The sequence below is a fragment of the Mastacembelus armatus genome, chromosome 7, assembly GCF_900324485.2.
Source record: "Mastacembelus armatus chromosome 7, fMasArm1.2, whole genome shotgun sequence".
NCBI lineage: Eukaryota > Metazoa > Chordata > Actinopteri > Synbranchiformes > Mastacembelidae > Mastacembelus > Mastacembelus armatus.
In genome coordinates this window covers 17,938,644-17,951,654 of record NC_046639.1, presented here as the reverse complement: position 1 = coordinate 17,951,654, position 13,011 = coordinate 17,938,644, and the positions used below count along the sequence as shown (strand labels likewise).

At 42.8% G+C, this 13,011-nt stretch overlaps 2 protein-coding genes across 5 annotated transcripts; one reads left to right on the top strand and one right to left on the bottom strand.

The window, feature by feature from the left end:
- Positions 1 to 208: 208 nt before the first annotated feature.
- edem2 (ER degradation enhancer, mannosidase alpha-like 2) lies at positions 209 to 4,556 on the bottom strand. Its single transcript, XM_026333726.1, has 11 exons — positions 4,355 to 4,556; positions 3,875 to 3,985; positions 3,680 to 3,719; positions 3,380 to 3,485; positions 2,829 to 2,954; positions 2,294 to 2,505; positions 2,076 to 2,217; positions 1,844 to 1,968; positions 1,614 to 1,758; positions 1,277 to 1,398; positions 209 to 944 (listed from the first exon to the last, which is right to left on the bottom strand). Exons 1-11 carry the CDS (start codon positions 4,444 to 4,446, stop codon positions 462 to 464), a joined length of 1,704 nt encoding a protein of 567 aa, XP_026189511.1. The 5' UTR covers positions 4,447 to 4,556; the 3' UTR covers positions 209 to 461.
- Positions 4,557 to 4,945: 389 nt separating this feature from the next.
- ccdc135 (coiled-coil domain containing 135) lies at positions 4,946 to 12,359 on the top strand. 4 transcript variants are annotated; one of them, XM_026332758.1, is made up of 18 exons: positions 5,081 to 5,190; positions 5,914 to 6,078; positions 6,633 to 6,801; positions 6,911 to 7,036; positions 7,207 to 7,401; positions 7,529 to 7,672; positions 7,776 to 7,994; positions 8,111 to 8,248; positions 8,482 to 8,554; positions 8,745 to 8,873; positions 9,408 to 9,536; positions 9,667 to 9,881; positions 10,280 to 10,495; positions 10,601 to 10,711; positions 10,997 to 11,107; positions 11,261 to 11,455; positions 11,757 to 11,896; positions 12,083 to 12,359. In XM_026332758.1, exons 2-18 carry the CDS (start codon positions 5,954 to 5,956, stop codon positions 12,168 to 12,170), a joined length of 2,523 nt encoding a protein of 840 aa, XP_026188543.1. In that variant the 5' UTR covers positions 5,081 to 5,190; positions 5,914 to 5,953; the 3' UTR covers positions 12,171 to 12,359. The 4 variants fall into 4 exon arrangements, with proteins under 4 accessions (XP_026188542.1, XP_026188543.1, XP_026188541.1 ...); XM_026332757.1 differs by having other exon boundaries at positions 4,946 to 5,180; positions 11,757 to 12,195; XM_026332756.1 differs by having other exon boundaries at positions 11,757 to 12,195.
- Positions 12,360 to 13,011: the final 652 nt, after the last annotated feature.

Sequence of the window (13,011 nt, the reverse complement as noted above, 5' to 3'; positions counted from 1 at the left end):
TAGATAAAAGGATTGAGACCATCTCCTGACTTAGTGTCTAGACAGGAGTGAGGTGGAGTCAGGATTTCTTTGGTTGCTGCCGCCCGATGAGATTTTGTTTAGTACAACTGTTGTTTGTCTGCAGCCTTTAGCATGAAGACACCTGCTACACATAAAAATAAACAAAACAATGTGATGCATGTGAAATCACACAACCCCCAGGTTATTTCAAATAAATAAAATATATTTTAATCCTTAATTTAAATTATAGCAGAGTCAGCAGAGCACCCCTGAGTGGAGGTCAAAAGTCAGAGTCACAAGGAGAAGTTGGTGAAGCTGTTCAGGGTTGGATTCCCCTCAGGTTGGAACAGGGCCAACTGTGGCTGTGATGTCCAGATTCACCCCCAACTGCTTTAAATCCTCCGCTCACGGGAGCAGGTGTGATCAGTCGCTGAATGAAAGCAGACTCCAGGCACTGGGGATCAGGTGTTGTCGGTGAAAACCTGTCCCAGGATGGCGAAGCGAGCGCTGAACGGCTGAACGGGGCAGGACAGCAGCGGGGGTGTCTTCTTCTCGCCTGGCTTCAGAGCGATGCTCTCTGACTGGCTGAGGGAAGGGCCGTCTGTGTGTTTGGTGGGTGGGTTTGATCGGCGGCTGGACTTCTCTGTGGGCTGTGAGAGGTTGAGCAGTATGTGGCGGAGCTCCTGGTGGTCCTGAGCGTGACGGCTGCAGCAGTAGAGCGCCGCCGGGTCCAGAGGATGGGCCTCTGTGTTGAAGATGAACCCACCTGCTCCTAAAACACATTGCCCTCCCTCGCCACCCTCCTCCCATGACCCATCACCCTCTGTCCCCCCGCCATGCAAGAAGTGGGTGGGGTCAAAGAGCAGGTAAAGGTATTTGACGGTTTCAGCGAGAAAGAAGGACTCCATCCTGTTGTCCAGCTGGTGATCTCGTAGGTCTTTAACCTGCAGAACAGACATGCTATTTATTTATGTTTCATCACTTTAGGGATTGAGATTTTATTTATGGTTCTCTTCACAGCAGATCAGTCTGATCATCACACAACGAACCAAAAACTCATAATTAATGTCTGTCTGTTTCCAGCCTGGATTAGGTTTGTTGGTCTGGTTTGTAAACCTGTCGTTAACACACCTCCAAACTAATCCAGGTCGGACACTGACGGACTTTTCCTGTAGGGGGACTGTTGAACATTCTGTTAATAAATAAAATGACCAAACTGATCCTTTAGCAGTCTTAGGAAGCCCTGGAACCGGATCCTTGTGAACAGAGCCCTTACACTGGCATATCCACAGGGGGTCTTGGCAACTTTCTCTATGGACTCCAGAGCGTCGAAGCCCAGCTGCAGGTAGGTGTGGTCACCTGTGGCCCTGAACAGGTACATGGCACTTTCTATTAACTCTGGAACACAGAAACACACAAGGCCATTTGGTTCTCTGGTTTTAGTGTCACCCTGCAAAAACCTTCCCGCCTTTCAAAATAAAAGCCCTGTCACAGTTTAGGTCTTAGTAATGATGATAAAACTGTAAAATTACCAAACAGAAAAATGTATTTAACATTTATCAACACCTGCCCCAAAATTACTTTGTGCTTTTTTGTTGGTTTGTTGGACTGACCTGGTCTCAGTGGGTATCCCTCTCTCTTGTCCACAGTGTAACCCTGAGGGATGCTGTAAAACTCAGGCAGACCTCCAAACTGTCTCCATACTGAGTAATAGTTCTGGAAAGTTTTGGCTGCACTGTCCAGGTTCCCAAGCAGAGACTGGAACACAATGAAATGAATATTTATGACAATAATTTAGAAACAAAAGCCTCATATTGACTGTGTGAGTGTATTTAGTGTGCACCTGCAGGCCGGGCCAGAAGGCCTCCAGAGACTGGAAAACAGGCATGGACACGGTTCCTTTGTGCATATGCACCCACAGGTACCAGTCGTCAAACCGAGTGTAGTTCTGAATGGCCCGATCATACTCTGAGAATAACAGATCTTGGATTTCATCATTTCATTAAAGCATCATTGTCTGTGTGATATCAGGATGCAGGTGTGTTTGCAGCTGAGGTGGGTAAGGTGAGGATTACCCAGGAACATGTTAAGCAGCTCCTCATCCTGCAGCATGATGGCTCCTTTCACCAGATACTCAAAGTAGGAGTCAATACCGGCCCCGATGCCAGCATCCTGAGCCACCCACTTCTTAGACAGGACATTGATGTGATTCCCCACCTGGACAGAAAGACAGGTAAACAGGTCAGGGACAGTATGAGAGAGGATGTGTGAGAGATCCCAGACACACTCGTACCAGTCCGATGTCAGATCTGGTTTTCCACAGCGCCCTCAGAGCTTGGCGAGCTGCATTCTCAAATGTTGTATCTCCTGTTAGGCGACTCAGCGTGGCGAACTCAAGGATGAAGGTTCCCACGCCAGCGGTACAGGTGACAGGGGTTTCAGTGGGACTTACGCCGTGTAGGAGGTTCACTGTGCCGTATGGCATCCCCGTGGGAGTCTGAAAGGCTGCAAACATTGGTGCAATACAGGGATTGAACGTGACAGGCCTTCAATTGGTATTTCCAGCATCAATTCTGGTGTCAATTGTTTACTGAATATCCAGTGTACTTGTACGTACAGTACTGACAGCACACGTTCGCTGTATATATGTATATATGTGTGTGCACATATGTACAGCATATATGTATGTGTGTGTATAAACAGACTTCATCAATAAAACGAATACTGATATAAAACAGAAAAACAGATAAAACTGAGATTATCAAATGTTTTGCAAATACATAACAGGGGCAAATAGCTGATTTATAGACACGTGTGTATGTTTATACCAGGCAGCAGTTTTCTGGCAGCGTCCTCGGCCATTCTCAGCAGCGGTCCTGAACAGGGCCAGCCAGGCTCCAGCTCCATCCCTGCCCTCCCAGCCAACAGGTGGGCCGACAGCAGACCACCCACCACTGCACACAGGGGTGGAAGAAATACTCAGACCCTTTACTGCAGTAAAACTACCAGAATAAAACTCGTCTGTTCCAAGTAAAAGTCCTGCATTCCAAATGTTACTGCAGTAAAAGTCCAAAAGTACCAGCATTCAAATGTACTTGAAGTATCCAAAGTAAAAGTAGTCATTGTGCAGAATGGCCCATTTCACATGAATGTATCTGATATTATTGGATTCTAATTATTGATGCATTATTGTGTTCATCGCTTTAATGTTGCAGCTGGTAAAGGTGGAGCTAATGTAAAATGGAAATATTTAAGTAAAGTACTAATACCTCAGAATTGTGCTGAAGAACAGTACTGGAGTAAATAGATTTTTCATCACTGCAAAACACATAAACGTGACTATTAAGTATTGAGCATAAAGCTAATGATCAGTCATTACCTCTGATGTTGGTTTCAAATACAGATGCATTGACGTCGATGTCAAAGTCCACCGTGTCTTGGAGCAGCGACGCGACGCGCTGAAACTCCGTGCGGTTTCCCAAAACCTTCAGAGATTCATTTTTTAAACTTCAGATTATAAGAACAATGTGACGTCTGTTAAAACACAGGAATGAATAAGTTCTCTCAATCAGATGTGCACAAAGATGGAAACAAAATGAAAGAAATCAGTTCTTTTTTTTTCTTTTTGGATCATGTTTCCATGTAAGAAATTTTTTAAAAACTTTTTTTCAGATCTTACCAGCAGAGTGTCGAGAGCATCAATCAGGGTGAGCGAGAAACTGGGGAGAAAAGAGTGAGGGGGGAATGACTACTGAGTCATTTTGCATTAAAAGCTGCCATCAAAAAAAATGTGCTAAAGAAAATGTTTAAAGGAAATGATATAACTTAAAGGAAAACTATGGTGAAACTAAAAATCATTTCATCATCATTTCACCTGCCCCAGGTGTCTTGTCCGTCACAGGTGATTGGGCGGAGCTCATCATAGGGGAAGGCGTTGTCCAGGTAATTGTTGTAGGCGTGGTAGAACATGGATTTGATGCGTTGTCTGCAAAGTGAAGTAGTTTACCATGAGGATGTTGCTTATTGTGTACTTTTACTGCAGTAACAAGTTGAATGCAGGACTTTTGTAGCAGAGTAGTTTTACACTGTAGTATTTGTACTCTTACTGTAATAAAGAACTTCTTCCACTGCTGGTAATTAGTAACTAGCTAATGCAGTAAAAAGGACAACAGTGGAATAGAAGTATAAAGAAAATGGAAGTACTTGTGTGAGGTACAAGTACCTCAAAATAATCTCAAAGTTCGACCTAAATGTACTTAAGGTGTACTCCACCTTTGACAACTGCTTCAGAGCGGAGTTTCAGTTTCTGGACCCGGTTCATCAGAGTCCAGGATCATGTTTAAACTGTCCTTACCTGACTGCAGCCATCTCCTCCTCCGTGAACTGGTGCGGCTCCACGCTGCTCAGAAGCCACACGAACAGCGCCACGCACACGGGAGCACGCATGGAGACCCAACGGGGATGAGGAGCCAAAGACACGGAACCAGAAAATCCCACGAAACCCAGAAACCTGAAACGAGCACAGGTGGTTTCTGTTGTTAGGAAGCTGAGGAAGCAGGAAGTGAAGCTTATGCGCATGTGTTGACCGGATATGACTCATAAGAATGCGATCGCCATATTGGAACGGTAAATCCGTAGCTGTTACACCAGCTAAGCCAAGTATCAGAGTCAGAAGAAACTGCTTTGTAAAGACATAGTGAGAGTCAGCATCTACTACTTTAATAACTAAAAATACACAGCACCTTTCTTCTCATGGCTTAGCGCTAGCATTAGCTAACGTTAACCTTGCGCAGAGAAGTCACTTCAAGTTAACGAATACAAATAGTTAACGTTATTTAAGGTATTTCAATAAAAACAAACTCAGAACGTTCAAAAAAATAAAATATTGTTAATTGTTTTTCTTTGCTACTTGATATTACAACATACATAACCAGCACAAAGTGTTTTGTACTTTCTACTTTTTGAACCGGTTGTACCGTCCCAACATGGCCGCGGATGAGACGCAGCTCAAAAGCCCCGATGCATGAAAACGTAAAACGTATTACGTTGCTGTTACGTGGTTACCATGGACACGGAGTGGCCGCGACGCTCCAAGTTTCGGTCGTCCAGCGCTACCGCTCTGGTCCAGCAGAATTAACGTTAATTTAACGTGTAAACTTAACATCACCCGCTATTCGCCGGTAAGACCGAGTGAGTAGAACGTGTTTTATTTTAGGGAACAACTTTGTGATGATTCTGCACATTTAGCCACGAGACTCGAAGTAATCAGACCCAACTGTGTGTTATTAACGTTAACGCTATCTTATCTTAGCTTAGCCTAGCGTAGCTCGCATAACGTCAGCGGCCAGTGTCCACAGTTATTATTATTATTAAAGGTGGAGAATTATTAAGTCAACACAGTAGAAATCCTCTGATATTAGGCAGCAGTAAAAGTAGCTGCTGCTGTAGAAAAAATGTTGCTTTTATTGATATTGATATTAGCCATTATCTATGTGACATTATAGAATTTAAATGACTGACTTCACTCTTGGAGCTGCTTCAGATAAAACTAGTTTCAGTTGCTTTATATTCAGTGTCTGGTAGTTTAAGCACATTTTCTCTCTCATGCTACTTTTATCTTGTAGTCAATAAATACTGCCAGAGCTTTGTAAAATAAATAAAATAAAATAAATAATAAAAAACCCTGAGTCGCTCATAGATTTTCTACTGACTGATTCACTTGTACCTACATATTAGTCCCAGCGCATGTCCTCAGTGGGTTTTGTACCCCCTGTGTGCTTTGTATTTTTCATATCGCTATACCCAGTCTAGGCTTTATTTAAATGACTAGTTTCACAAGCAGATATGATTCATCATGAGCTGCTAGTTGGGTTCACAAATGTTTAGTGACTGTTTTCTCTATTTATGTATAAGCCTCAGATGCAGATAAGCACATTTAGTACTTTCATCAGAGATGGAGACTGTGGTGGAATCTAGTATTGAGGAGCAACTCATAAGTGGAGACTTACAGCAGGGCAAGAATGATGATCGACACCTGGATGTCAGTAACGTCCCTGTTTCAGCATCTCAGGATATCCTGTGAGCATCAACACACACACACAAACACACACACTTAAGGAGGCCTCAGTTTTCACCGGAAAACTATTTGGCAACAGTTTTGATCAACTGTTTATGTTTAAATCAACAAATCTTCACAGAAGGAGCAACAAGGGAAAAGCTAGCATTATTTCCTATTATTACATTACATATTTCAAGGATTAAACATTAAACAACCCCAATCCCTTGTACTTGAATTAGAAAGATTAGAATAAAAAGATTTATCATTAATGGGTGATCAGTTTTGTTGCAATTTATGTCAATCCGCTAATGAATGAATCAACAAATTATTTCAGTTTGAAGGAATTATTTCCTAGTTTAATTGAACAATTTCTTCCAGTTGTTAAAATTGGAAATTCTATAAAATCTTTAATATATACATGTAGATACTTTAAATCCAGATTTGCACAGGCCAGTTATAAATGGCTGGTGTATAAGTTCACTAAAATCTTATTAACAATGAAAAGTCTCATTACATGCATGTATGTGATGATGGTTATGAGATCACATGACCAGTAATTTTCTGTCTTTGCCAGTCTGACAGAGGACAAAGCAGAAGACTTGTGTCCTGAGTCTTACAGGGTTAACTCTGCTGATGAGATTCGACTGTTGTCCATCGCCGACAACTTCCAGCGTCAGTACTCACAGCTGTATCCAGACCGCAAACCGCTGCTGCTCTGCCCTGTCAATGAATATGGCGTTAAGGTGACAAACTGTTTTCCTCTCTCAACAGAAACACCACATAGTCCCTACATCATCAAACAGCCCATACTCTGCATATGTCTAATACTTGTGGATATTTTGTAACTGACAGAAGTTTGTGTCGACGACTTTGAGGCCCACAGCAACAACCTATCCAGAACTTTTTACCTGGGAGGGCTGCGCCTGCTTCGTTGCTAACTTCCTGTCTCTGGACTCTTTGGAACCGCCCGTCAACCTGGTCAGAAAATCAGTGCAGATATAATTTCATCAATTTATGTCAGGAGCTGGTGGGATGAGAAAGTCAGCCATAGTTTTAAAATCCTTTGTTTGTAATAGAACAGGATCTCTGCTACAATGCTTCTCTACAATGAGTGACTGACAATGTCAGTGTCTGTGCTGCTGTCCCAGCCCAGGTACCTGTTCTCCTCCACCGCAGTGCTGCGCAGACAGAGAGCCACGTGTTTTGAATATGCCACCCTGCTATGCAGCCTGCTGCTCGGCGCCCAATACGACGCCTACTGTGTCAGCGGATACGCAGTCAAAGAGCTGTGTCTGCTCGACCAGAGCATGCAGGACTGCCCCCTGCTGGACACAGAGGCCAAGGTAAGCGCTGCTCTGCGGGTGACTGTGAACCTACAGCTCTGAACGGCCTGAACATGTGGGTTTCTCCCACAGTCACAGATGTTAAAGTGACTGCTCCATTTGTGTGTGTGTATGTTTGTGGGCACAGAGTGTGAGCTCTGAGCCAGAGCAACAGCAGAATAAATACACTGTGAAACCACTGAAGGAGCTGAGGAGCCGCTTTCTGATGCAGCAGGAGAAGAAGAAACAGGATGCAGAAGCTACATTACTTCAGAAACAAAAACTGCAGGAGGTAAGATGAGCTTTCTTTATAATATCTCTGAAAAATCTGATAATAATATCCCACACACAAAGGTGATATATTGAGGTTGATTTTTGGTTCTACCAAATGACAGGAGAGCAAGCAGCCATGTGATGACCCTCTCCGGGGCCTGCGGGTGCACTGCTGGGTGCTGGTCCTGTCAGGAAGTCGGAACATCCAGGAGAACTTCTTCATTGACCCTCTGACCGGGAACAGCTACAGCACCACCCACAACAACTTCCTGGGCATCGAGAGCGTGTGGAACAACCTCAACTACTATGTCAACATGCAGGACTGCAGTAACGGTTGCGCTGTGAGTCCAGTCCTGAGAACTGTCAGAGTCAGCAGAAAGTGTAGCTGAGAATTAGCAGACAACAGTCATTCAGAATAAATAAACAGATTAGATATGCTCTATTTTTGCCTTTGTAGGATATGGTTTATGACCTGGAAGATGTAAAGACATGGGAGCCGATCTTGTACGGTGCAGTCAGTAAGAAGCAGCTGATTCTGGATGTCTTCAAGAAAAAAGAGCTTAAGATGATGAGAAAAATAAGCAATGACGACGAGGTGTGCATGAACATTTGTCAGTTTATTAGGAACCCCTGGGTCAGACCCAGTCAGTTTATTAGGAACCCCTGCTGTTGGGCTGGAGTATTATCACCTTCATGAAATTAGCCTTTAACAAATGACCTGCTTCATGTTAAACTACAGTGCTATATAAATAAGTTGAATTGAGATTGAACAAACATATTTTTTATTTTTCACATTTTATTGTAAATGTTGTGTTGTTTGTTTGGCAGGATGATGATGAGGAGCCCCAGGTGTTTGAGATGCCGAGGTCCTGGGTCAGTTATATCTCAATCTCAAAGAAAGGTACAGCAACTCCACATTAGCAGCATCTATCATCATAGCATCATAGCATCATATCAGCATCATAATGAAAACAGTAAGCATCTTCCTGCAACAGAGCATCTCAGTATCATTCACATAAAGTGAATGTGACAGAGTAAAAAATTTGAGCTGCTGTAAATCCTCCACAAACTGGTGCCCCTCTCTTATTCAGACCTGGAGACCCGCTGGCCAGGAGGACACAAGCTGAGCTACTACAGAAAAGCAATGCTGGAGCAGTGTGCACCGTACCTGAGGCCAGACGGCCTGGTCATATGCCTCACTGTATACAAAGACCTGGACTGTGAGTGCTTATCTTTAAAGTTGCAATGTAGAAAATGTGAAAGACTTAGCAGCATCTAGTGGTGAGATTGGAGAATGCATGCCCCACACCCAAGTTTCCAGATATGAGGGAGGGTATGGTGGTCATCACCTTTCAAACAAAATGTGAATCCCTGTCTAGAGTCAGTGTTTGGTTTGTCCATTCTGGGCTACTGTAGAAACATGGAGGTGCAACATGGTACTTCTGTGAAAGGAGACCCGCTTCCTACATAGATTTGGAAGGATTGTTTCACAATGTAGAAATTGAAACGGATGGTATTTTCTGGTGATCAGCAACAACAACATATTTATGAATACTGTATTCCATTTCTGCTAATAGATCATTGTATATACTACACATTGAACCTTTAACTTTGAATAATTCAATGTTTTTTGGCATTTGTTGAGATTAAATAGAAAGGAGGAAGACATATAAAAATGGATCACTGAACACATTTTGATTTAGGTGTTTGTAATTTGTGTTTGTGTATAATCCTGACATGTGTGTGTGCTGAAGGCACCGAGGTTGACAGAGTCAAAGAATGGTACAAGCACAGAAATGACTACCTGGAGGAGAAGGAGGTCAACAAGGTCGACAACTTCACCACAGAGCGCTTCACACATGGACAACATTTCCATCTTTTATGTAAATCTGATCTGCTGGTGCTTCAGCAGACACACTAACTCCAGAAAAACTAAATACACTCACAAAATTCTGAAAATATGTATGAACAACACATTCACTGTGCTGTTCGTTGTCTGTCCATTTCCTCTAGTTCACAGGTTTTCATCCCAGACCTCAGATGCGGTTCATGAGATGGAGTTCAGCAGTTCTCATGTCGACGGTCTGGTGCGAAGGGTGCTCTCACCCAGTGAGATGACAGAGCTCTTTGAGGGCCGGGACGACTTCCTGTACTATCGGCATGTCGTCTTCTCTCAGCATGTGCAGTTTTCAGACATGGCCACTGCTGCAGATTGCACACAATTCCAGGTTAAACACAGATACGGCAGGAACATTGCTTTAGTCATCCCTAATAGCCAGAAAACTTACAATGAGGCAGTTTCACCATCACATGGACACTGAGATTAGTTTTTGAGTTCTTGGACAATAAGAAAAACATATCACCAGATGGCCGCTTTCAGGAGTGACTAACAATCAGTTTGCTTACTCACTACAACAATTCTCAAGCCAGGACTTCCTGATCTGAGCAGGAACGTCACTAAGTACAAAGTAAATGCAATAATCCTGATCCAGTGACATCATATACATTACTGTCAAATGTCTGAAATTCCTTTCCAGTGTGGATGAAATTGCATCATCTCGTCTAATTTTGAAAATCAGAGAGGAGACTGATGTATCCGTGTGTGTTTGTGTGTTCATGCAAGCAGAAAGTGGTGGAGCGTTTCCACAGGAACTCATCCAAACCAGCTAATGAAGATGTGGCAGAGCGAGTGTTCCTGCTGACTCGAAGACAAATCGAGGTGACCTATCACCTCGAGGATCACCGGTTTATTCCTTCAAAAAGGGTTTTCTTCAAACCCCAGGAGTCCACGGAACAAGAAAAGGCAGAGGACTTCACAGCTGACATGGTCTCCAGCTTCCAGGTACAGATACAGTCCAGACAGGAGATTTCATGACCTTTCAATCTAAAAGTCTCTGAAAAATGCCTCTGAGATCATCAGAACACTTGTCTGTGTGCTTCGATTCAGGTGGATCCATTTGAGAAGCCTCTTAGTACCCTGACTCTGTATCACATGCTGCTGGCCCTGATGAAGGACGAGGAGAAGGTGGTTCTGCAAATCAAAAAATCTAAGAAAGAGGTAACATGTTCTCTCTTGGAAGAACAGAAAAGCTGTGTCACAAATCTGGTCGCACATTTGTCAAACTACTAAGAATAAATTCCTAAGAGCCAAAAATAAAGTAAATAAAGTTCATGTTTGGAACATGGTTTACCCAACACCAATCACACTGCTGGTGCTTTTAAGAAAATCCATACATTTCCTCTGATATGTTTTCTTTTCTGTGAGTTTAATGTTTTTATGACAGCGTGTCCTCACCAGATGTTGACACGGTGCTGCTCTAATGATTTGGATATGTGTGAGTAGGTGAGAAACATTCTGGACTATAGAGAACAGGAGGAGAAGGCCATCCAGCTTCACTTCTCCCCGTGGACGACAGCAGGAGCTGCCCAGGCTCATCAGCAGAGACAGGAAATGGTGAGACACCCACCAACACTGACATGATTATCATAACCTGTACAGTTACCACCTGCCTCCCCGTCTCCGGGTAACACATTCTGGCATAAAGAAAAGAACAAAAGCCCAGGATGTTAGTAGCACCTTGTTTCAGCTGCTCCTCTGCTGTTCCAGGAGCGTGTGGCTATGGAGGAGCAGAGGTGGCTGCAGGAGAAGGAGAAGGACACCCTGGCTCCTTTCCTGATCCGGCTGGACGACGGGGAGACTCTGAGCACCGAGGACGCCAAGCAGTTGCACCAGGACTGTTTGGCCGAGTTTAAACAGAGACTTGTGGAGCATGCCAACCTCATTCAGGAACGTTTGGAGAAGGTACAGAACATGTTTACTCGTTTATGCATATTAGCCATAGCCCTTTTGCACTGCAGGAACTTGACAAAGTGTGATGTATAATTGTCATATTTCTCTTTTTCTCATTTAGTTTTATCTTCTGTATGGTGTACATCTGAATGTAGTTGGGTTTATAGACAGATACAGATACATAATATGTCTGTTCAGAGTTTACATGCCCACAGATCCAGCCCACAGGGGACAAAGGACAGGATTTAGAGACACTACAACTCTACTCTTATGAAACTTTTTGTGGGAAATGTTTCCCAAAAAATGTGTTTAGGAGACACAGGAGCTGCAGAAGAAACAGCAGTGGTACCAGATGAACCAGCTCCATCTGACGGAAAAGGAGGAGAATGAATACCAGATCCACTGCTCCAAGAAAACTCTGGAAATACATGTTGCCATGAAACGGCTCAGCATGTACTTACTCACACACACACACACACTCACATCATCAGCATTTTCCAATCCACACCATAAAACTAGACTTTTACACCCAGAGATTTCTAACAGGTCATAACATGATGTTAAGCTGTAACAGCTTTGCTTGGCCACCTGCAAATTATTTCTCTGAATGGCGTGTACATTCATTTGTGTTTGTTCCAGGCACAAAAAAGCAGCGCCTCAGAAGTACCGTGCCCTCGATCAGAAGCTGAAACAAGACCCTCGACTGGCCCCTCACCTGCTCAGCTGAGCCAAACACCTGGCTTCTTCTAAAAGAGCATATTGAATGTGTACATTTATACATGCACATATTTTCATTCAGCTAAAGGAGAGTAGTGGGCTTTCTTTCCTCTGTATTTTGCAATAAATCTTACCTAGTTCTTCAACCAATTAATAACTGTGTTACTCAGTCTAATTGCAGTACGTGTATAGTAACAGGTGAACCAAATCTGTTGCAGCATGAAAAAGGCCTACAGTTGAGCTGGAAACAATAATTAAGGGGTTCATTTTTCCATTAATTTTCTGTCCCACAGGCAGACCCAATAGACCCAATAGGAATCTACAAACATTTGAAACTATGAAGTTCAGAGATAGACCTTCACTCCAGCAGTGCTAGTTAAGAAATCGGTATTTTGTAGCAGCTGGGATTAGTGGGGTACACTATATAAGTATTACTTATAAATTATATACTTACACAATATTGTACAGTTTGTTGATAAATTTAGTTACTGTTCACTTTAGAAATAAAAAAAAAATACATATAAAACATATGAAGAGTCTATAAAATGTTTAAAGGTGCATTATTAAATCATCTATCCATTCATTCATTATCTATACCAGCTTATCCCTATTTAGTGTACCCCTGCCTTTCACCCAAAGAGAGCTGGGATAGGCTCCAGCAGATCCCTGTGACCCTAATTAGGATTAAATGGGTGGATGGATTATTGGGTTTGGACAACTAGCTGAATAAAACAGAGCATTTAGAATGGTATTTCTAACTAGTGTCAGAATTTTTACAAACCAAGCAAAACAATCATCATATTATTCCATAATGAAAATACAACAATAAAAAAATATATTTTTAATAAACC

Excerpts from the sequence above, each read along its gene's own strand:
- ccdc135 (XM_026332757.1), top strand. The coding sequence starts at position 5,954 with ATGGAGACTGTGGTGGAATCTAGTATTGAGGAGCAACTCATAAGTGGA. Across the intron at positions 6,802-6,910 it reads TCAATGAATATGGCGTTAAG|AAGTTTGTGTCGACGACTTT; the intron begins GTGACAAACTGT and ends TGTAACTGACAG. Across the intron at positions 8,555-8,744 it reads TATCTCAATCTCAAAGAAAG|ACCTGGAGACCCGCTGGCCA; the intron begins GTACAGCAACTC and ends TCTCTTATTCAG.
- edem2 (XM_026333726.1), bottom strand. The coding sequence starts at position 4,446 with ATGCGTGCTCCCGTGTGCGTGGCGCTGTTCGTGTGGCTTCTGAGCAGC. Across the intron at positions 3,720-3,874 it reads GGACAAGACACCTGGGGCAG|TTTCTCGCTCACCCTGATTG; the intron begins GTGAAATGATGA and ends TTTTCTCCCCAG. Across the intron at positions 1,969-2,075 it reads GCTGCTTAACATGTTCCTGG|AGTATGATCGGGCCATTCAG; the intron begins GTAATCCTCACC and ends TGTTATTCTCAG.